We start from the raw sequence: 24,031 nt of genomic DNA, 5'->3' as shown, positions 1-24,031 counted from the left end.
ATACCCTATCGAACACACGCCGCAATACTTCTGGCTGCGTTCAGGCCTCTAGATTCTGACTAATGTCCTGACCACATTCATGGTATAGTCCATTTATAAAGGTATCAGGAGGGACCTTATTCCATTTCACTCTGCGTACTTGGTCACAAAGCTGAACATCATGACTCTTGGGCTCTTCTCTTGGACCTTCTTCCTCCTCTGGTCTTCATTCAATATCAAGGATTAATGGGTTAAGATTACTAAACTCATTCCAAGTAACTTCAAACTGGAGAAAAGAACGACTTGCACTAAAAAAGGCAGAGATAAATATATAATTGATAACAGAAATGGAGTTTCTGCCAACTAATGTAGGAATAGCCTCTCACATACCATTGGCTTTATTACTTAGGATTAACTGTGCCAAATTATGATCCACCAGAATGGTATTAAGCAGATTACCTTGGCTATTGTGCTAAAATGACCTTGGGTATGATCACCAGTAATTGACTCTTCACTGGCATGACACATGTTTTACAAGAAATATTTAAGGATACCAGTGTATCTAAGCCACCCCTAGCTCGCCCGCTAGTGAAAATAAAGCAGGGGAAAAGTATAAGGTAGACCCATCCAGGTAAAAGGAGCTATCTGTATTCAAAGTTTCTTGTAGACCCACTATACGATAACTCTTTAGCGAGTTAATCCACCTTGCATCTGTACTCTTGTTACTCAGCCCTGCACCATTCCGCCTCAAGAACTTTAGGCAAGAGCCTATCTTGGGTACTAAAGTGTCTGGATGGCTATTCGTCAGAGTGAGTGAATGAGTGTGTGGGGGGGGGGAGGTAACCAGTCAATCGTTTCTGGCTAAAGAGCTCTAAGGTTCCAAACTATTAGCCAACTGAATGGGGGTTTCCGGTTTTCTCATCACCTGCTCGGTCTGAGACGATGGTTGTTTCCTAGAGTTCATAATGCTGTAGATGCCCCTTGGCAAATAGAAAAAGCCTAACAGGAACGCTTTTATTTCTGTGGGTGATTAAAATAAGGTGCCTGCAGAATTAAATGTCCCGCTATTTCAGGTTGATCAAAATCGATAAAACAATCCCCCTCCCAGGACTTCTCCCAGTCTCCTACCCAGCCTACCCTAATGACCATGTTAATGTGAGCAGTCAAATGATTCCCATCACCCAATTGACTATTGCACCAGTGCACAACCTTGCGTTTGAGTTGTGAAGTAGATTCAACTACTCCTGGTAGAAGAAACTGCTACCCAGACCTTCTTTGCGGCTATGGATGGGGTGATCCAATTATATAGGTTGAGCCTGATTAAAAATAGGTGCAGTTAACTCAAACATTTCCCCGATCATGTTTGATTCTTCTATTGGTGCATACTTAACTCTCCCTACTTCACCTCTAATCAACTCTATACTTTTTATATTGCTTGGAGGATGAGTTGAAACCTTATCTTGGAGATTATAAGATGCATTACCCTCCTGTGAGCTAAAATGTGTAGTCTGCTTCTTGTCTGTTCTCTGCCAATGTAGAGCCTCGTTTTCCAGCTGTAGTTTCGATAACATCCAGTTTCTCCTAAAAGTCCTCCATAACAGTTTTGATTATTTTCTCCCTTTGTCATACTAATTAGTCAATAAATGGTGGAGGTTACTTGATGAAAGAGTTAAGTCTCCCCTATTGTAGGGTTAGTAGAAAGGTCCACAGGTGCCAAGATGACATTGTTGTTCTTCTTAGAGTTAGGTCTCCTCGTACCAGGCCTGGATCTAATCTCAAAGTCTTAATTTTCTTGATGGGTCGAGCCCGTTCAAAGGAGGGAGTGCCGGGGTCAGGGTGGATCTCTACTGTTGCAAACAACCCCCTGCACCCCATTCAGCCTCTCTTTGAGGGAGGCCCCCTGTTTGTTCCCAAGGCCATACCCACATCATCCCCGGTCCTTTACCCTTTCAGCTGGGGGCCAAATTCAGGGTGGAAGTGTCCGGCACCAGGCCTAGTTATTCCTCCACGCTCCGGATTTCTTCATGATCCCCTTGCAGGTGGGTTGCCGCCAGAGCAATAGAGCGTGGATAGCTACTTTAAAGCCGCTCTGTATTTCACTTGAATGCGCTGCCCCCCGGGCAGCAGGAGTTCACAGCTGCCCTAGAGGCAGCAACTTCTATGTAATGGGGCGCACTTTCCCTGTTTGTGCCCAGAGCACCTATTCTAAGGTGCACCGGGCGCAAACATGGAAAGTGCACCCCTATACATAATAGGGCCCCGAGGGTTGCAGTATTTGTAACCATATGCTAAAAGTATTGTAAACAAAATGGAGGAGCTTAACAATGGTATTATCAGGCCCGACAACTCTGTGAATACCTCTACTATTCTAAAGGGAAATGCTACTTACCAGTATGCATCTGTTCTTGGCATGTAGAGCTGCAGAGATTCACACTTTGTGCATAGATCACCATCTGGTGTTGGGCTCGGATGCTTGCATAGGGGACTCCTCCCTTGGACGATAGTGCGCATGGGCATCAACTCCATCCTCAGATTGTTTTTCGCCATGAAGGAAAATGATGTAGTTGTAATAAACAGTAAGAAGTACATGAGAATGTATCCAAGTAAGATAACACTGGAATAGATACAGGTTCCAGGGAGGTGGGTGAGTGTGTGAATCTCTGCAGCTCTACATGCCAAGAACAGATGCATACTGGTAAGTAGCATTTTCCGTTCGCGAGATATGAGCTGCAGAATTCACACTCTGTGCATAGACTGTATAGCAGTGTCTCCTCTAGCGGTGGTCGCCTGGATTGGTTGCAGTGGTTTGAAAAAGTGTCCTTAGAACAGTTTGGCCTACAGAAGCTTGTTGCTTTGCGTGTACATCTACACAATAGTGTTTGGTGAAGGTGTGTGTTGTAGACCATGTTGCTGCCTTACAAATGTCTTCTAGGGGAAGGTTCCCTAAGAATGCCATGGAAACCCCTGGTTTGCGTACTGAATGCGCTCTAGGGGGAATTGTTAACGTACGTTTTGCTTTAGGATAGCATATTTGAATACATTTTACTATCCACCTGGCAATTCCGGCCTTGGAAATTGGATTGCCTTTACGAGGTGGAGAGAAAGCTACAAACAGTTGCTTTGTCTTCCTAAAGTTTTTAGTCCTGTCTATGTAGTAAAGTAAAGTTCTTTTGACGTCAAGCGTGTGAAAAGCCCTTTCCGCAACAGAATCGGGATTTTGGAAAAATACTGGCAACTCTACTGATTAAGGTGGAAAGCACAGATTACCTTGGGAAGGAATTTTGGGTTTGTTCTAAGAACCAGCTTGTTACGATGCATTTGTAAGAATGGTTCTTGTATGGTTAAAGCCTGAATCTCACTTACTATCCTGAGAGAGGTGATTGCGACAAGGAAAGCTACTTTCCATGTAAGAAATTGTAATTCGCATTTTTGTAAAGGCTCAAATGGGGGACCCATGAATCTCGGAAGAACAATGTTTAAGTTCTACACTGGAGAGGGTGGCAGTCTGGGTGGAATTATCCTTTTAAGGCGTTCCATAAAGGCTTTAATACCTGGCACTCTAAACAATGACAAATGTTGTCTGCTCTGTAGGTAGGCGGCAAGTGCAGCCAGATGTAATCTTATTGAGGAGTATGCCAGATTGCATCTTTTTAGGTGTAGCAAATAATGTTTTGGATTGAAGCATCCAATGGGTCAATTTTGTTATTATTGCAGTAAATGACGAATCTCTTCCATTTATCTGTATAGCAAGCTCTAGTAGTGGGGCGTCTGGCATCTTTAATAATGTTCATACAGTCCAGTGGGAGGTTGAGGTAACCGAACTCTAGGATTTCTGGAGCCAGATCGCTAGATTCAGTTGTGCTGGATCTGGGTGCCTAATCTCTCCATGGTTCTGCGTTAGCAGCTTTGGGAAGAGACTAACTTTTGGTGTGGAACTACTAAGTTCGAGTAGTGTTGTGAACCATGGTTGCCCTGCCCATGTTGGAGCAACTAAGATCATTTTGAGAGACTGTTGTTTGAGCTTGCGTACTACTAGTGGAATGCGCGGGAGTGGCAGAAAAGCGTACACAAATCTGCCCGACCAGTTCATCCATATTGCATTGTCCTTGGACAAAGGGTGTGGGAACCTGGCGGCGAAGGTTGGGCATTTTGCGTTTGCATGTGTGGTGAACAGATCTATTTCTGGTTGGCCGCACATCTGGAAGAAAGGTTGAAGAACTTGCGGATGAAGTTCCCATTCGTGTATTTGTTGAGTCGGAAGATTTTACAGATCTGCCATCTGATTGTTCACCCCTGGAAGATGTTCTGACAGAAGATGTGTTTTGTGGAATGGCCCATCTCCATATACTTTGCACTAGATGAGACAGCTGCAGAGAGTGTGCTCCCCCTTGTTTCTGTGTGTAATACATTGCTGTCATAATGTCTGTGCGAACTAGGACAGCTTTGTTGAGATGTGTTTGGAACGACTAACGCTAGAAAAATTGCCAGCAGTTCTAGGTAATTGATGTGGAACAGCTTTTGTTGAGTGGTGCACCTGCCCTGAATCATGTGGTTTAGGGTATGGGCTCCCCAGCCGGTGAGTGATGAGTCTGCTGTTAGCGCTATCTGTGGAACCCGCTCCAAGAACGGCTGCCCTCTGGAAAGGTTTTGTGTGTTCCACCACTGCAGAAAGCGATGTGTGCAGCTGTCCACCAACACCAGATCTGTAAGTGGACCTTGAGCCTGGTTCCACTGACGTGCTAAGCATTACTGTAAAGGGCGCATCTGAAGTCTTGCGTGAGGTACAATGATAATGCAAGAGGCCATCATTCCTATGAGTTGCATAAACACTCGTGCTGGGAGAGCGTGTTGGGGCTGAAATTTGGAGATGAGGGTTTGCATATTAGTTATCCTTGCTGGATTGGGGTATGCTAGAGCTTTGGAAGTGTCCATTGTGGCTCCTAGATACTGATCTATGTAGGATGGTTGAAGATGCAATTTGGTGTAGTTTACTGTGTAGTTTACACAACCCCAAGTTGTGCAGCAGCTGAATGGTTTGATGAGTGGTGTGAACACACTGTTGGTGTGACTTGGCTTTTATGAGCCAGTCGTCGAGGTATGGAAATACATGGATTTGTCTTCGCAAGTGTGCTGCTACTACTGCAAGGCACTTTGTGAACACGCTGGGTGCTGTGGTCACCCCAAATGGAAGGACATAGAACTGATGGTGTTGGCCGTCCAGAGTGAACTTAAGGTATTTTCTGTGAGAAGGGCGTATGGGAATATGAAAGTAACCGTCCTTCAGATCTAGTGCGGCAAGGAAGCCGCCTTGTTGAAGCAGTGGAAGGACTTGTTGAAGAGTGATCATGTGAAAATGATCTGACTGTATGTAGAGATTGAGGGGTCTGAGGCCCAATATTGGCCTTAGGGTACCGTCCTTTTTGGGGATTAGGAAATATAGGGAGTAAACTCATGTTCCTTGATGTTGTATGGGGACTGGTTCTATTGCGTGCTTCTGAAGCAGTGAAAAAACTTCCTGTTTGAGGAGCGTCAGATGTTCCGTGGACATTGGGCGCTGCTTGGGTGGTATATTGGGTGGAGTTGCTGTAAGTTCTAGGCAGTAACCCTACTGGATAATATGTCTTACCCACTTGTCTGTGGTGATGGATTGTCAGACAGGTAGGAACTGTGAGAGTCTCCCTCCGACCGGAGTGGAATGGTCTGGAGGGAGTGGAGGGAAGTCACTGTTTATTAGAGGGAGAGGCACAAGTATTGTTGTTACCTCGGCCTCTTCCTTTGTTGTTATTCCCTCTGTATCCACCTCTACAATATCCTCTGTTAGGGGATGTTTGTGTGGGGTTTTTGTATGAGGAAGAAGCAGTGTCTGCACTGATATATTTGGGTGCGCCTCTATATATAGTGGTGAGTATGGTGGAATTATGAAAGAGTGTGGTGGAGAGAAAGGTTTAGGAGGAAGAACAGGAGAAGAGGGTCGTAAGGGTGAAGTAACACTGTTTTTTCTTTGGAGGCACCTCAGGGGTGTTAGGGGTGTCCAATTTCCTCTTCTTGTGTGGAACATTAACCACATGTCCTGTTTTGGGGTCCACCTGGAGTGTTTTTTGCTTCGGATCGATGGGATCCGGTCGAAAAAGTTCTTCCTCTCCGGTAGTCGCTTTCGGCGCAGATTTTTTCGGGTCCGAGCGAGGTTTAGATTTGTGCTCTAGAACCTTCGAAGGGGTTTTTGGATCCTTCGGCTTCGAAGGCGAAATCTTTTTCGGCTCCAAATTTTTGGGTTTCGGATCAGAGGCCTTTTCCTTTGGCGCCGAGGTGCTCGGTGCAGATTGTTTTCTGGGGTCTGCGGAAGTAGGATGCGCTCCCGGCATCGGTGCCGATGGTGTCTGCGGGGCACGGATATGCAGTTTGGTCGGTGCCGAGCCACTGGAAGGCTTCTCCTTTGTCTTCGGAGCCGGGGGCGGGGCTTCTGAAGCTTTCTTTCAGTCGTGACTGGGGCCAGCAGGCGAAGTCTTGACCAGCGCCTTCTTTTTTTTGGGTGGGGTTAGGGCAGTTGTACTCACTCGTTGACCTGGAGTGATGTGTTCGTCCGAGTCGGAGTCATCTGCTTCGGAATCAATTTCCAGATCCTCCGAAACCTCCTCCGGGACATCGGGGCCTTCGCTAAAGATGTCCTCCGGCACCGGAGCCGCTTGCTGCGCCATAACTTGTCGTCGGGCCCGGAGATCATGGATTGTTTTCTTGGATCGAAAATATGCACAGGCTTGGCAATTTCTCTCCTCGTGCTTGGGCGAGTGGTTACAGACCTTGTGGTGGTCGCTGAGTGGGAATTTAGCTCCACACTGGGGGCATTTTTTAAATGGAGTCTTTTTCATTAGTCGTATGCCCGAAAGGCGGCAATAGGCCCAGCGTCGACGACTGCAATAAGGTATTTGAGGAGCGCGTCGAGTGGGAAGGCGAACAAAACAATACCGTTGAGTTTCTTTGATGATTTGCGCGTCAAAAAGGTTTGGAAAACAGTACTGAACCGGAGCGCTGAAGTTACATCCGAACCCGATGGCGGAAAAATACAACCTGTGGATGGAGTCGATGCCCATGCGCACTATCGTCCAAGGGAGGAGTCACCTATCTCATGACTACAAAAGACTTCTTCCAAGACAAAAACAAGGTGCAAGCATCCGAGCCCAACATCAGATGGCGATCTACGCACAGAGTGTGAATTCTGCAGCTCATATGTCTTGAACATATATTTACACACACACACACACACACGAGATACTGACAACGGTTAGCCATTTACCTCTGTAACAAACAACTCCTACAGGAGGTGGTGAAAATATGAGTATTCGTTTCCTCAGAAGAGCAAACTTCCAGAGTACGAGGATCTGCTCCCCAAAAAACTTGATGAACTGTGACATGCAGCCAGCTGGATGAGTGATCTATGGAAAGAGAAGGCAATCAGTATAACTGTGCAAAACCATACCTCAAGCAAGCAATCATTCAAGCAGCCATGTAAGAACTCATCCGAATAAAGAATCCCACAGCAAACTCCCAACACACTAACAAGAGGGCATACACTTACAGCCAACTGAATTAGTCATTTGTAGGAACTGAAACAGCAGAGAAATATGCAGGGCTTTCATCAGCAAAATTAATAAGATCAATAGAAGAAAACATGAGACCAAGATACAGACAAAATGAAAAACCAATCTAATTTTGACCGTGTTAGACATCAGCAGGCACATTTATAGATGTAAAGCCATTGATTTTAAGATAAAAACAAACAAAGTGCTGTTGTCGACTAGGTGTTAGACAAAGTACTTTAAATGACCCCTCATGCCTAGATCTTAGTGTGGTACCACAGCATGCCTTTTGTTTCAGAAACAGACCATCTGGCTCTAAAGGCCTATTCATTTTGAGTTTGTAGGCAAGGTTAAAGACTGCACTCTGAGAGCAAGAAACTGCCAACATTTCAATGAAAAGTGTCAATCCAAGGGGGAGGGGATGGTGGGGGGGGCTGAGACTTCTTTGCCTGAAGACAGCTGCCTTTTAGGTGAGCTCCTTCGGCTGCCATCAATCTTGAATAATCCTGGTGCTGTAGGAAGCTTTTTGGGTGTGACTATTAGCCGTACATTACCCGGACAGGCCTGCTACAGCTGGACAGGTAAAAAACTGAGCGAAAATCTTTGCCGACTGAGTGGAACCGTGAGGTTGAACTGTAATGGCTGCCACTAAACCTGCCCACATCTATGGGGTGAGCAGCACTGGCGACGGATGGTGTGGCCCACGGGGTCACTGATGCTGGCGTGAGAATTTTTTGCGGCAGTAGAGAAGTGAAGCGGCACTGTGGTGCTTAGGGCCAGACAGGGAACGAAAACCAGCCCTGGCAAACTGCTCGGCCGGCACCCCCTGTGGGGCACAGGTGCGGCCGAGCTCTTTGCTAGGGCCGCTTTCAGCTGATTTTGTGTCAAAAGCCTGGTGCCTGCTACAGCCAGTCCAGCCCTGGTGGTACTACAGACACGTGGACGGAGTGGCTCTGTGCCTCGAATGCGCTGGGCCAGTGGTTCACGGGGAGCTGTGGGCGGCCAGCCCCGGCTGGTACGGCTGGGCCCGAGGGCATCCACTGTGAACGGCAGCTGGGTGATAGCGGCCTAGGCCCGAACCTCACCCGTGCTGTGCCGGTAAGCGATAAACGCCCTGGGGGCAGGACGGGATCAGAGAACCTGATGCGGCGGCCTGGTGTGCCGGACGAATGAACAGTGCCCTGGAGCAGCTGAACTGAGAGCTGCGGGAGGGATGTGTGGCCCTTGCCCTTCACACACAGCCCTGGTGGAAACAGAATGCAATGGAGGGCATCTCCAGGGAGCACTCAGTCAGTGGGGCCCAGCTACCACAGCAAATGTAAACGTTTGGGAGCGGAGGTGCTCTGACATCATTGTTTGATCCTTACTAGCTGGCACCAATGACTGGAGGAGTTCATGATTGACAGGCAAGGTTGGACAACCTTTGGGCGCCTCATTCGAGCTGCAATTCTTTATTTTTGGGTAGTGCCCTGCAGCCACTGAGAGAAGCGGAATACATCACTGCAGATCTTGACTATAGCACTTCCAATTATGAGCAAAACAGATAAATTGCAGCCCAAGTTGCAGTCTGATCTATGGAAAAAAAAAGTCGAGACAACAGTACAATGATGGTGGAGGAGGGAGGACACAGCCCTGTTGGAGATGGGCAAAGACTTGCCGCAAATCCTATCCAAAAAGAAGCATAGCCTCACTAAGATAAACTGGAAGATTGACGCCTTGTCTTTCCGGACTGCTACATGGCAGGTTTTACTACACAGGTGCGGAGAGTGCTAATCTGGGTGTGAAAGGGCTCTGGTATTAAACTGAGAGTGCATACCCAGGCAGCAGGTACTTGGTGGCATGCTGCTATAAAGATAATTTGGCAGTTTTGCTGATCTATGTATACGGCCCTAACAATGATGACCCGCAATGTGATCATAATCGTTGTGTCCCGCTAGCTCAGTATAGGGACATACCTCAAATATGGATCACAGATTTTAATTGTGCTTTGTGCCAGGACCGGGACCATTCCAGGGGCCCTCCAAGGCAACCGGCTGCAGCTCGCACTCTTACTGATATTGCTGAGCAGTGCGGACAGCTGGACGTTTGGCGTCATAGGTTTCCCACAGCTGCTGGTTACACATATTACTCTACAGTGCATGATATTCACAAGTGCATTGATTATTGGCTTGTGTCTTGGAGTCTAGTGCTGCATGTCCGGAAGTGCGAGTATTTATCACTCACGTACTCAAATCACTTACTGGTGATGCTGGAGCTGGCGCTAGACATCCCGGTATTTGCCTGGAGATTTCCAATCTACTCTTTCCTAGACACAGTGTTTTACTATGACCATATTAAGGTCACAGTGTGTAAAAAAAAAAAAAAAAAGAGTGTAAAAAAGAGTGTATATATGTTTTTCTGCAGCCTTGAGAAAGCCCAGAGGGGGCGAAACGTACATCGGCTGCTGCTGTTCACTATTGATTGTGAAATGGAATAAAGTTATAAAGAAGAATCTGATTCAAGAGTCCTTATACCGGAAAAAAACAGAAGGGATACACTGAAGGATTAATCATTAATTTTTTCTATAGACTGGTTTTTCATGTTTTGGATTACAGTTATGAAAGGTGGGCTCTGGTGTATTAGTTGAATACAGTGTTCTGGAAGGAGTTTGCAGAGACAATAGATTACTATTTCAATAACAACATAAGCTTGGTGTCTGGGAGGCTTTCAAAGTCTATAACCGAAGTGTCACGATCTGGCATACTCAGATTGCTACGGGGCAGTTTAGCTAGGCTGGAGTCCGAGATATCTGCCTTAGAGCGGGTACATTGTGCTATTTTTAGACTAGTTCGCAAGATCTGCGCGTTTGTTCTACAACAAGCTTTCGGTGAGGTGGCCAGACTGATTCAAAGCGCCCCCGCAGGATATGTTGGCCTAGAGACCAGTTGGCTCACATTGCCACCATAGGTCCACATAACACTACCAGGGAGCGAATAGTTTCTGGCAACCACGCAACATGACAATCCTGGCCCCTCAGGGATCGTGATAACAGACCAGGACCTTTCGATCAGTCACTTGTGCTTACTGGTGCTTAGAGAAAAATTAAGAGAATACACAGTGGGACGTTTTCAATATATTTATTGAACCAACGTTATTCTTATATAGAATACATGTCCTGCAATAATCAGTAGCCTAAAGCAGATGAAAGTGATAATAAGCAACAAAAGAGTAAATGGTACAAACTGTTCTACTATGGAGCTAAAACAGTGTATGCAGGCATATAAAACAAGGCATATTCGTACTAGGCGAACCCTACTCTATGTGTATCTAGGTCTGAAGCAAAGAACCCTCCCCTCCAACACCTCTCCCCCATGGGACGAACCAACCCCATTACCTGGAGGGAGAGAATGTAGGACCCCCGTTTTGGTCCCATACTAGATGTCAGGCTGCTGGGTGGTGAAGTCTCAGCATGCAGGCAGCCTCGGTGACAGCTGAAGGGCCTCCTCTGCTAATCTTTCAGGATGCTCATTATTTCGAATAGAAAACATCCTTGTGATGCAAGTATAGATTAGCAATGTTATCGATATGTAGATAGCCCTGTCACCATGTGGATGAAGATTAAACAACATTTTTACATTGTGCGTAAAAGGGCCTTTTACATGGTGTTCGAGGCATTGTGATAATGTTATGCAGAGCTAGATGTGTAAACAGGAGTAGTTTCAGAGAAACTAATAAAACATGGTCACGCACGCGAATATGTGCGAAAGGCCACAGCAGAAATTTTATTGTGCAAAATTAAGACAATGTAAGAAAATGTGTAACTTCGTTACTTGGGCCTAACTCGGACACATAACAGAGAGACAGCTGAGAAGAGCGTACTGAGTTACATTAAGGTTAAGTTAGACTAGTATCATGAGGTGGCACCTAGCCAAATCATTCATTTAGAGAAATGCGCAACTGTGAGGGATTCCGCTGAACGTGAACACCCTAGTGCTATGTTGGCAGTGCTTCTGAGACCTCGCCAGGAAGATGACATGATTTTAACTGTCAAAGAGGAGTCGGTGGTGTGCCGTTACACACATCGCAGCAGGATACTAAACTCTTCTGCAGTTATTACGCAGACTTGTATGCGTCGCTCCCCCCCCACCCCCCCGGAACAAGCTACGGTGGACTACTTAGCACAAATTGTGATGAAGTGGCTGACAGTGGAACATAGAGCATTTTACAGCCCCACTCCATCCTGTGGAGATTGTGGCAGTGCTTAAAAATATGCCTGGAGGGAAAGCACCGGGCAGTGATGGGTTAACAGTGGCTTTTTACAAGGCCTACCAGGTGAAACTGGAGCCGCACCCAGTCACCCTTTTTGGGAAAATGGTCAGGGGGGGGCTGTATGCCACCCACGATGTGTGAAGCTCTTATAGTCACCCTACTAAAGCTGGGTAAACCAGCCAACTGTTGCCCACCTTACAAACCTTCATCGCAGCTAAATACGGACACCAACATTTTCATGAAGGTACTAGCAAAAAGGTTAGCTCCTCTACTCCCAGTTATTGTTAGGCCCAAGGAATCCGTGTTAATACCAGGTTTGTCGCCAATTTACAATTTCAGAACCCTCTTTGGTGCAATTTCTCAGATTGACTCGGGAGTGCGCACCACAACAGTATTTCTGGACCCCGAAAAAGCATTGGACTCTATTGAGTGGGGGTTCATGCTGACGGTGTAACGACAAATTAGGGTTGGAGACTTCTGTTTAAAACTCATTAAGGAGTCCGGGTTCATGTTAATAGCATAGTCACCGATGCCATTGACATTACATAGGGCAAGAAGCGGGGTTGTACCTAATCGCAACTATTCGGCCTGCACACTGCGCACAGACCACGCACATCCGGGGTTCTGTTTCTCTTATTACAACCAGATTATATTCTCATACGCAGGTAATGCACTTTTCTATGTACGGAATCCAGAGCATAATTTATTACCCGTTCTCTGTGAGGCCGTGCTGTTAACTGGCATTCAGGCTTGCATATTGTTTTTAATTCCTAATACTCCCACTCACTGCGGCCGTTGCAGCTGACCAATTAGAGTACCCATTGCAGTGGATGACGGACTCTGTGCGCTACTTGAGTATTAAGGTCCGCACTGACCCGTCAGTGGTGCTGCTGGACAACTTTGGCAAGGCCATTCGTCGACTTACAGAATCTGTTGACAGATGAATCAGACTGCCACTGTTGCTTAGCGGGCACATTGCCATATTGAAGATGGTAGTGTGGCCCAGATTCTTGTTCATTTTCGTGAATATTCCGATCCTACTTCCATGAGCAGTATTTCACAATTTGTGGACGTTTTTGGTGCGCTTGGCCTAGGCTGGGAAACAGCTGCGCAAGAGTTGGGACACATTAACTCTCCTCCATCATATGGGAGGACTGAACGCCCCAGATCTGGAGGCTTATTACAGAGCTGTACCGTGTATGTTTTCCCATTACTGGCTACACAGCCCGGGGGATCTTCCTCATTTGTGGCCTGGAAATGGATGCCACCTCTCCACTTTCACTTCCTAGAAAGCTACTTGATTGGCCGATACGACACTATAACAACTTTGACCTGCTAAACACTTCGGCATAATCTTGGATGAGGCTGGTTGAGCTCCAGATGGAAAGTTGTATGTGGTTTCACCTTGGGGCATGACAGGAGGGCGGTGGGAGTACTACAAGGGTTTTATTTGGGGCACATTGGTGACTCCTTTCGGGATGGAGTGCTACACAGCTGGGAACAGGTGAATGTGCAGGAGGACAAACACTTTGATAGCTTGGTTTAGTATTTTAGGGCGCATCACATGAGACTTCGGTTATTAGGGGAAAGATTGAAGGAACCTCTAAAGTTGCAGGGCCCCACATATCTGCTGCAGACTGCAACTCACCAAAGCCTCAATGTGAAACTGTACTCAAGTTTCCAAGACACATGGCTGCCGGGAGACACAAAAGATAGGATGGAATGGCAAAAGGAGTTCGGTATAGTTATCAATGATAAGCAATGGACTTCTTGCTTTTCCGTTGTCAAAACGATATTCCTGAACCACCGGCTGATACATTTTTAAATATCTTAGAGTGTCTTACACTCCAGCCTGCCTATTACACTATGGGTTAAGGGATAATTTGTGCTGCCTTAAATGCGGAGAAAGGGCAGGCTTTGCTCATGTGGCATGGTTCTGCCTGGGGATATGGCACTATTGGGATGCTATATTGGGAGAGCGGAGTGAGATAACTGGTGAACCTATTGAGCCTTCTCCCCTACTGGCACTGCTAGGCTACAACAGGGGCATCCTGAAGACAGTACGACATCTGGTGGTATTGGAACTGTTGCTGGAGAAGCATAAAATAGCACTGCAATGAGTGTAGGGACTACTGCTGACGATACAGGAATGGCATCTGGACATGACATATTGTAACACTCAATCCAATGCATACCAATGCCAATCTGAAGCCGTCTGAAGGACGTCTGGAGACCCTATCAGGCATATCTGATTCAGACAGATTACGGAGACCAACAGTACTGGAAATGGCGCTGTGGTTATGAGTGGAGCTGCTTTGGAATGGATGCCATTAACTCCTCTGAAGCTCATGGTGTGTGTGTGGGGGCGGCTTGTGGAGTTGCCTCATGCTGGGGGTCGGTGAGCCAAGTTGTATATACTGCGCCCCAGATTGGAAATATCGGGAGTGTGTATCCAGTACCCCCACCTGATATTATGTGGATGTATTGAGTCACGGAGTGTGTGTGGCAGCGCTGAAATTTTCCAAGATACATTATGGTGAAACCTTGAATGTATACCCACTAGACATGTAGCTTGAACTGCCTTAATGTGCTCTGTGTGTGCAAAGTTTGACACATGACATTGCATTTTGTATGGTTCTCACAAATTAAAATAAAGTTTAAAAAAAAGTCTCAATACAATCAAAGAATCCCATCAAGCAAAAGATGCAAACTAGATGCAATGAGTGTAAGAAGTTGGTTGGAGTAATACAAAAAAACGAATTTTACGTGGACAGCCTTCTAGATGACCCATCAATTAAATACACAACAGTAATCAGGAGTTGTTTACTTTAAGTACTAGTAAATAGTGGTTGTCTGTCTCAGAGTATAGTGTCTTCTGTCCTGAGCTTCTGATGACATCGACAGATTTTATAAACTTCTATCCAAGTATTTTTAACGTGTGGAAGAAATGGAAACGGTTACCTTTAGCTCTCAGTTCGCTACTAATGTTGTAGACTGTCTCTGGATTGCACATGCCAAGTTTATGTTTGGATTGAAACACAACTTGTAATATCTTGATGATCACTCTGATTATTTCTTGTATAGTGCATTCAACTATAGAGTATGGCGTGTCTGTATTTCCGAGCTACATATCTGGCTATGTTAAAAAAACTAATAAAATAAAATATTTTTTATAAAACACAATACTGAAGGTTTATTGATGCTGCTACTGTCTCTCTTTTTCAATGGGCATTGTCATGTGTACTTGTGAAAAATCCCAAAAAGTTGCTCACAACTGGCACGTTCAAAGATTATTATTTTTCTTAACGGAAGACCAAAACTTTTTATCAAGTCATTAAAATGATGAGACTCTGTCCAGGTTGTACTGTACTGTAGAAAGTCATTGAGAATTTCTATGTTTGTATTCTCTATGCAGTGCTTTTAATTGTACTTGAAATGTTCTAAACATTGGCTTAGAATAATTTAGACTATAGCTAGGTTTACATTCTTGACCACAACTAGGGATTGATGTTAGCTTTGGCTAAGCTATAGTCCATAAAGCTCCATATCTCTAAACATATAGGAATGCTTATACTAATAATTTTTTGTTTTTAAAGTGTAACGTAAGAGAATGCTTTTTTTTTATTTAGTGGAATGGTCTGTTGGACATCTCATGGCAAGTTTGAATCCTTCTCTCCACACCACCCCAAACCTAACTGCTCCGAAGTGGATTACTGTTTGAGTCAGCTTTCAATTGCAGAGCAATACTTTGAACAATGAATATGAGAACTTTTTGGCAGCACTGCTGAATTTACATGCTCTGTCAGGAGCACGACAGACAGACAGACAAAACCTTTTTGAAGATGCTTTATTTTGGGTGCTATAGATTTCTCTAAGTCTATATATTCCATTTGGACCAATTCTTGAATACAACTAGACCTACTGGTTGTTATGCCACATTTCTTGGATACATTACAATGTGCTAAAGCGTCTCTCATCCCGACAGAGTGATTTGTAGAGCATCTACTGAAAATGCACTCGCTAATACAAAAATAGCTGGATACAGTGTTGAACATGTGCCTGGAAAAGGGGTTTGTTAAGTTTTCATTACGGGAAAGACTTAATGAAAAGTGTCACAGTTTCTCATGACTGAACTTTCAAACGGTTTTCCTTGTGACTTTAATAAAATATATTTTTTCACAAGACAACTGAAAAAGGGCTCAACCATCTCAATTTTAACACGAGGTTCACATACTGCAAAACTTCTAATCTATGGGTGTTTATTCTAATAAGTATAGGAAGTTTACCAGAGGATGACTTTACATAACCCTAATTAGGATGCACGAGTTTAAGCAGAGGCAAAACAAATGTTGAACTATAAAACTTTACAGCATTCAGAGAATCTGTATTCATGGACCCATTTGAACCACAAGGCAGATTTGTGATGCTCCGGACCTCAAACTTTGTCTTCACAATGCTATTCTACTTTAAAAAGTCAGTTATTTGAGAGCACACTTCCTAGAATGAGCCCCATTCTACACTCTTCCTGGAACCCACCTACTTCGTTAGTGTGATTCTGTTGTAAATACATTGCTTTATCTAGGGCCCAGGGTATATGTTGTACTTGAAAACTAATAGCTGAATTAATTAAAACTAAATCACAACTCTGTCAATTAACAAAAATGAGTATATGACATTATCAGAAAACTTTGAACACTGTAAACCCATAACATGTAAAAATAGACCGCTGACACCACCATGCCCACTGCCCCCTTCATGCATCTTGTTTGATCTCGGACGTTCAACATGGTCCTCCCTTACTGTCCAGGCTAACCGAGGGACCATCTTTATCCTACACCTCTTACCTTCATCTCAGGGTACATGTATCGGTGGATCGATGGCAGCCAATGGACTGGCTGTTGACATGCGTGGGACCCTGTGCCAGGCAGAAGAATCCCTTTCTTGTCTTCATAGAAGGCCTCCAGGTGGGAGTAATAGCCTGGGATCTCCAGCTGGTTTCTGAGAAGAAGAGGAGACCTGATATATATTTCACAGAAGCATTAAGCACTATAAGATATTCAAGAGAAGAGAGTACTCGCAATTTCCTACTCACTCCATGAAGCCAATTGGTTACCACATCGTGGCCAGGGAACAAAAACATTGCTACAATATCCATTAAGTCGCCAGTAATAAAATACATCAACGTAGGGATCAATATAAATAAACCAGAAAAATGTAGCGAGGAACAAATCAGTGATCATGTTACGAACATTGTACCCGGCACACTCCAGATATCTATCCAACAGACTTGTTACTGTAATTCATATACAGTTTTGTCTTACTATTTGCACTCACTGAAATGATTTAGATCAAGAGCTTCAAAATAAATGGCTTTCTTTTTACAATTAATTATAAATTCCATCATTCTGTATAAAAACAAGTGCTTATCACCACGAAGCTTCAATTGAGAGGTTAAATCCCAATCAGAAAAGAAAATTCATTGCAAGGTTCCTTTTTCAAACCTAGAAATATTGATCACCGGCTAAAATGTGATGCTGGAGACACCAAATGAGGAAAAAATGTTTTCCTTTATTAATGTGTTCATCCATCATGGTAATCAGGACTCTTGGTGTTGCTAACCACGGTTTTGCTAGTTCTGAAACAATGATAACCCTGTGGTCCGCTCACTTAAAAACAGTTGTTCATACTTTTTAAAATAATTTTTATTACATCTCGAGTCTGCTACTCTTTCACCACAGTCGCCACCCCACGCCCCATCCACCCATCAAAATACCCTTTTGCTTAATCAAATGAAATTGTAACTTTCCACCAAGAGCTTCCGATCCCACATTTGAGTCAAGAAGCTGTGGAAGCCAATGTGACAAAGCTGGTGCACTTCTCTCCATCTACAAGTGTAAGTAGTACCATAACCTCAAAATGATAAATAGTCCGTTGTTTGAGATACTCTGTTTAATTGTCCAACAATCAGTTGTACTCGACTATAGGAGTTGTCAGTTTTTTCCAATAATTTTCCAGCATTTGAAAGAGTGCAAGCTTTCACAGGGTTTGTGAAGCTTTTCAAACAACCCTGCCGCCACCCTCCGAGTTTGGATTTTTTGATTCTCCCTTATCCCTTTCTGATTTGTCCACCCGGGAATGAGGTATGCATAGACTTTGTTTGATCCAATTGGCATTGGTTAGATTTTGCCTTCCTTGATTCACTTGGTATTGTTTTATATTGTGCCTTTCTTGCAGCCAAATATTTGATTCTCCATTTCACTTATTTTGTTGTTTGGCCAGGCGCATCACTCCTTTCATCATCATAAAGATTTTAAGGAAAGTTCCACAAAGAAATGTTCACCAGGCCCTGTACCCAATCAAGGTGAAGAAGGCGGAGCCACCACTATTCGGCTTCATAGGCACAAGAGTGTCCAAAGTATAAACATCAAAATGATTAAGGATTATCTTTTGAAGCATAATCTCTGGAAGTGAGCAACAAAGAGGAGGATGTTGGAGTGGAAGTGCCTAGCATGTTTGTCATCCTGGAATTTGGCTGAAGTGAATGGTGGACCTTCTTTGTTGAAGGACGATGGATGAAACATTGACTTCTGTTACTTATATAGGACAATTTGCTGCTAGTGAATAATAGAAACTGCAGGTGTGATATGGTCACTTCTCTTCAGAATAAAAGGGCAGTGAAGTAGTGCCATAAATGTTTTGGAAGCTAAAATGAGGAACCAAAGAAGACCAAGGTGACCACTGTGTTGCAAAAGTCTAGTCTTGATAAAAGCAGTATGTTAACTATATACCCTATGCAAGAGCCCATTAAGTAATGTTTGATCTGTCAGACTGCACAGAGACTCAAATCTATTTTTGAGTCAACTCCTGCTTTTCTAGTGTCTAAGCTGTGACAAATGTTTTTGACCAAGGAGGAGGATTTGTGAGCAAGGAAGATAGCATTGTTCCAAATCAGGTGCTGGTCTTTACAATGGAAATGAGGATGAGAGGGAGGTCTCAATTTAATTTCAGCCAGTTGTCATGCACTTAAGTAGACTGCCATGATAAAGTGATGAATATCACTGCAGGAGAGATTGGAATATTTGGCCATAATGGACCCAGAATCAAAGTGTAGTTGTTCAGAAGTTCAAAGTAATGCAAGTGAGCATAGGATGCAAGGAGATGTTGAAAATAGACTATAATTAAGAGCTGTGAGGAACAACAGGCCAGGTTTCAGTATCTGGATCAGAAAGGGAGTAGGAGGTGATCGCACATTTGCCTTGGTCATGGAAGAACAGGTTTATCGAAGTCAAAACAGAGCCCTTCCACTCAGACCTCTGAAGGTGAGAGGAAGTGGACGTGGAGTTCTAAAGTGTACCAGTCCAGGATAATAAAAAGAAGGTGCTGGTATTTTCCGATGGACTGATGTAATCAAGGACTCTGTGCCAAACAGGACTAAGAAAATAGCCTGAATGCCATCAAACAGCTTTCTTGTCGTCAAAGGCATAATTAAAATGAGGATCACAACGTGTTCCAGGATTTTGGCAGCGAAAAGATGTTAAACATAGGTTAGTATGGTAGGTCAAAGTGCCGGACAGGTGTTTTAGATGATGTGTGCCAATAGCTTGTTTGAGGGTTTAGGCTTGATCCTGATTTGCAGGTGGACACATATTGGATATTCTTCCAATCAAGACCGATGTTTGAGACATATCTCTTTCTACTTACCCGTCTTAAGAGCTATCCACAAGAGAGTTGTAGCTCACACATTAGACCATGCTTATGGGGTGAGGAGGTACTCTATGATGAAGCATGCCACCAAATGGTGGTTGAGAGTTTTGACCGAATATGTTTCGAAGCCATACAGACTGAGGCAGTATAATTTTGTCACCGACATCCCCAGACCTCGGGTGGTATATGTTTATTAGTTGGGAGTAAGTATTTGTGGGTCTTTAAAGAATTCCTGGGCTTTTTTGTGTTTACTGTACTGATATTGTACTGTTTGCCTTTTATGAAACCTTATGTAAAACAAAAAAATTAAACAAACAAAAGAGATCAAACAAACAATATAAATCTGCAATGAAAGAAAGAACATTATACACAAACGTCTGTGACATTCAGTGATCCAGACAACAATGGGGCTAACATGAATGATTACTGAAACATCCAGTCTAATATACAGGTTGATTTTGTTAGCACTCTGAAATGGAGGGCTTATTTCAGGATCTATCGTTCCCCTTTCTTCAGTTTTAGTCACCTCTGCTGCACCATTGCACTGAAACAAACACTGATAACTTAACTATTTTTTTCCACATGTTACCATCACTTATTATTAATTTTAATGTATCTACTCTTACATTGGAGTTTCTGAGAAATGAGACCACTCTTTCCCAACCTTCCTTCCTGCTCTCGTACCCAATCACCCACACTAATCTTCTTAGATGGATCACTGTGTACCTCTTTCCTGCCACTTCCTTCCTACACCAACAGCCTCGCTCTCTTTCCATTCACCGCAACCATCAAAGAGTTTTAGGTTCCCGGCCTCTTATATGAACTCTTATCCACAATTTTCAACATAGGGCTGCGGTATGCACATAGGAGATTACTGATGTAAATTTACAATGTAAATTTACTTTCAATACCCCTTTTGATAATAAATTCCTTCATTTCTTTAGAAACCAATTTGTACACCATTGTCACTCACCCAAAATCTCTGGAAGATGTTTTGTGCTGAACAAACCCAAATGCACTTTATGGGCCTCAACTAATCAGGTACAACTAGCAATTGTTTCCTGAATAATATAGTCCCCACTTACATGAAAACTTACATTCATGAACATCTCCACTTCATCCCTTAACACTCCTTTTTTAGGCCTTCACATGCAAACTAAATGACTAACTATTGACAAGAATGATCCTGTGCGAAAGTGTTAGCCCATTCGTCTAGTGAACTATGTCCAACAATGACTTGCTGTACACTTGCATTCACCTGCTCTGTATCATCCACTATAAACTCATTCGTTTTTTCATTTGCTGCAGCCTATACAGGAAATCAGCCAGAACATTATTCCTCAGGCCTGTACTAAACTTTAAAACAATACTCTTGCCATCTTAGTAACTACCACAATATCCTTGGCATGACCCTGCCTTCACCATTGGTGGTAAACATATCAACAAGGGAGGAATGAACTGTTCGAATTACGAAATCTGTACCACAGACATTACTTTTGAAATAGCACATAACCCAACAAGCGGAGGTCTCCTTTTTAACGATAGAATAATTCTTCTCAACATCCCTCAGAAACGTACAGAGTTAGACAGTGGTAACCTCCCTCCACCCGCCAGTTAGTAGACCATCCCACCTGCGCCAGTGCTGGTGTGCGTAGTTATAACTTTTATCCATCGTGTAAAATGGCTTTATTTTTTGCAAATTGTATTCTTTTAAGTAAATCTTACAGATTTCACAAATGAGGTAGCAAGTGACATCAGTCGTTGCTTACCACAACAGAAGAAAAATATAGAAAATTAGTAAACCAAACAGACATTTGTTGGTGTGTACCACAAGGTGATGCTTTCATTTCATTCAGCTTTACATATGCTCATTGTGATTTAAGTATTTCCCCCCACATACTTTTTTTAAATCTAGAAATGCATTCTTTCCTACAGTGGCATTATAGGGCCCCCTCACATTTATACATCAGCACAAAAGTTCTACATTTGAGGCTAGAGTCTTTTCTTACCCAGACTACATACATAAGGCCTGTTTAGATAACATGTCTGGTTCCCCTTGGCTTTGGTCAGTTGAGGTTATTCCTGCGAGTGCAGGTAATGTCTTAGCATGGACCACATAGCTTGTGCACCTACTGTGAGAAGGAGGAGTGCAGCGCATGCATCCATTTATCCATGCATCCAAAATTGAAAATGGTGAGAACAGAAGAATACATTGCAAAGTAAGAGTCCTATTTTTCTCGTTTTGGGTAACTATGGTGAAAGGTCACTTACTTTCCATTGTGCTTACTTAATGGTTTCTGTTCACAAAGAGATTTGGAATATACACGTTGGCATGATGGTGAATGAGCTTAGTCCTATAGCATGGACAGGACACACAAAACCGGTGAGCACTTTTTGGACTCTAATGTGTGGCTGTATCACGGGATCGTGTTGTAGGTATGCCAAATTTTTCTTAGTTGGCTTTGGCCCTCTTAACTTAGTGGTTTTTCTGGACAGTCCCTTAATGGATAGAAATTGGAAAATAATTTTGTTCTTTGTAATTTCACAGATAACCCCTGCTCACATTTGAGATTTATACTCCAAGAAATATGGTCCTGATGAAGGTGGTTATAAAACCTCTCCACCGAAACGTGCGTTAACCGTCACCGTCTATATGGGAAACTCCTCAAAAGACAACACATCAGTGGAAAGTGTTTTTTAGATAAAATCAAAGCACACAAAGAAAGAGTGTATGTAGTTTACAAAATAGGAGTTTCCTACGCAACTGCATTTTTTCACGTATGAGTGTTGGAGTGTATGAGATTGTTCTGAATGAGAGTGACTGCTTGATTGTTGAGAGTGGGGTTATAGTCAATTTTTACAATGTAATTTATTGTTTCTTGTATGCTTAAGTTGTCTCTTGTCATAGGAAATGTTGTTCATATAGAAAAAAGAAAAACATGTATAAAAATATTAATAAAATATATTTTTGAATAAGTCACTGTGGTCAATATGTGTGTTGGATATCTGTCCAGTATAAGAGCCTAGTTGAGGCCGCCCATAAAGAAATATAGGTCTGACAAGAGTTTTCTTAGATAGTATTTGCCTTTTCCCTTACTCTTGGACCTGATATAGGGGATACCTTTTTCTTCTATAAGATCTCTTGAATGTTGCCCAATAGGGCAACTAGGGGAATGGAGCATCACAAAAATAAGAACTTTGCTATTCTAGATCGCTTTTATGCGGTGCAGGAAGTCTGTATTACAGTGCTTACATCTACAGCAAAGGCAATCCAAAATCACACAGATCCTCCGGTGTGGAATAAACCTGCTGGAGGATTTAAAAATGTATGTGTCTATCTTAACACTTAACTGTTGTCTATATTTGAGCACAACAGTATTTCCATTGAGGGCCTGGTAATTCCTCCCCCAGATCACTCCCACATTCTTTTGGCTTCACAATCTCTTGTATGGGTCTCATTCATTACTACTACATGCTTCAGGCTTGCATTCTCCAACATATGTATTAGTATTTCAATGTATGTGTGTTCCACAGAAACCTGTGGAACTTTAGAGTCTTTATTGCAGAAAACCCTGCAAACTAATCTGTAGAACAAGGTCCTCTTTTCAAAAGTTATTGTCTTCTTCAGCTATCAGATTTAATCTTTCTCTACTTTTACTTGGGATATGTGGATAGAATGACCCCTCATTTTGCATTTGTGACGGGTTTGTCAAATAGTAGGATGATTTCTATCAGAAGACAAATGTCCCTTGAACCCACACTTGTAGCTGAGGTATTCTATTTTATGTGCAGTCTTACATATCTTGTTTGTTTCCACTGTGTTTTTAAAATTTTGAATAAGTTCCTCTCTTTACTTTAGTGATAACCCCTTTCGCCCCTGTTCGCGTTTTCCTCAGCCCCTCGCATGTTTTATTTTTTTGCTTTCTGAACAATTTCTATGACTTTTTGTAGGGTCAGGTTCTACATGTTCATAAGTTTCTTTTGTACCTTTTTATTATATAGCATCTGTACCATGTTCCCTCTCAGCATCATATCTAGAAATGTGTTCTAGTAGCAGTATGCATCCAGTTTGCCTCTACGATGCTATGGAGGCTTCTGTCTACACCTGTCACCGCTTATGAATCTGAATTTTTCCACAACTTAATTAAAAAAAAATTCCTTTTGCCATAGCTTTTTATCAAGTTTAGTTCTTGCCAGCTGGTATCTATCAAGCTCCTCTTATTCATGATATTCTTATGGGGCTGATGGAAGATGAACTCTGCACCCTTCTGTCCTCACAGTGTTTGACCATTGCAAACTTCCTACAGGCAGTAAATTTGTCTCTGCCTCACCATATGCCTCAAAGCCTTCTTTCCATTCCTACCCTTCAAGAATGGGTTCATCAGGAGTACTTAAGAATGCAGTAGGAACTAGCAATATCATGGAATGTAGGCATTGCTGGGTCGAACTTCAAAGTGAAGATTCCATTGCAGGCAGCGGATGTTGGGCTTGGTGTGGGTGAGGTTTGCCTAATAAAGTGCTTACCG

General features: G+C 43.3%; 1 protein-coding gene across 3 annotated transcripts in view; it reads right to left on the bottom strand.

The window, feature by feature from the left end:
- The window catches only part of DENND11 (DENN domain containing 11), a 182,601-nt gene that overhangs the window by 29,158 nt on the left and 129,412 nt on the right, over positions 1-24,031 (bottom strand). For all 3 annotated transcript variants that reach the window (XM_085652019.1, XM_085652020.1, XM_085652018.1), the window contains exons 4-5: positions 16,646-16,799; positions 7,271-7,409 (exon numbers count right to left, since the gene is read on the bottom strand). In XM_085652019.1, the coding sequence (XP_085508145.1) occupies positions 7,271-7,409; positions 16,646-16,799 (293 nt within the window). The remainder of the gene's footprint in view (positions 1-7,270; positions 7,410-16,645; positions 16,800-24,031) is intronic.

This window comes from Triturus cristatus, chromosome 4_1 (assembly GCF_964204655.1).
Source record: "Triturus cristatus chromosome 4_1, aTriCri1.1, whole genome shotgun sequence".
Taxonomy (NCBI): Eukaryota; Metazoa; Chordata; class Amphibia; order Caudata; family Salamandridae; genus Triturus; species Triturus cristatus.
This window is presented reverse-complemented; position numbering and strand designations above follow the sequence as displayed.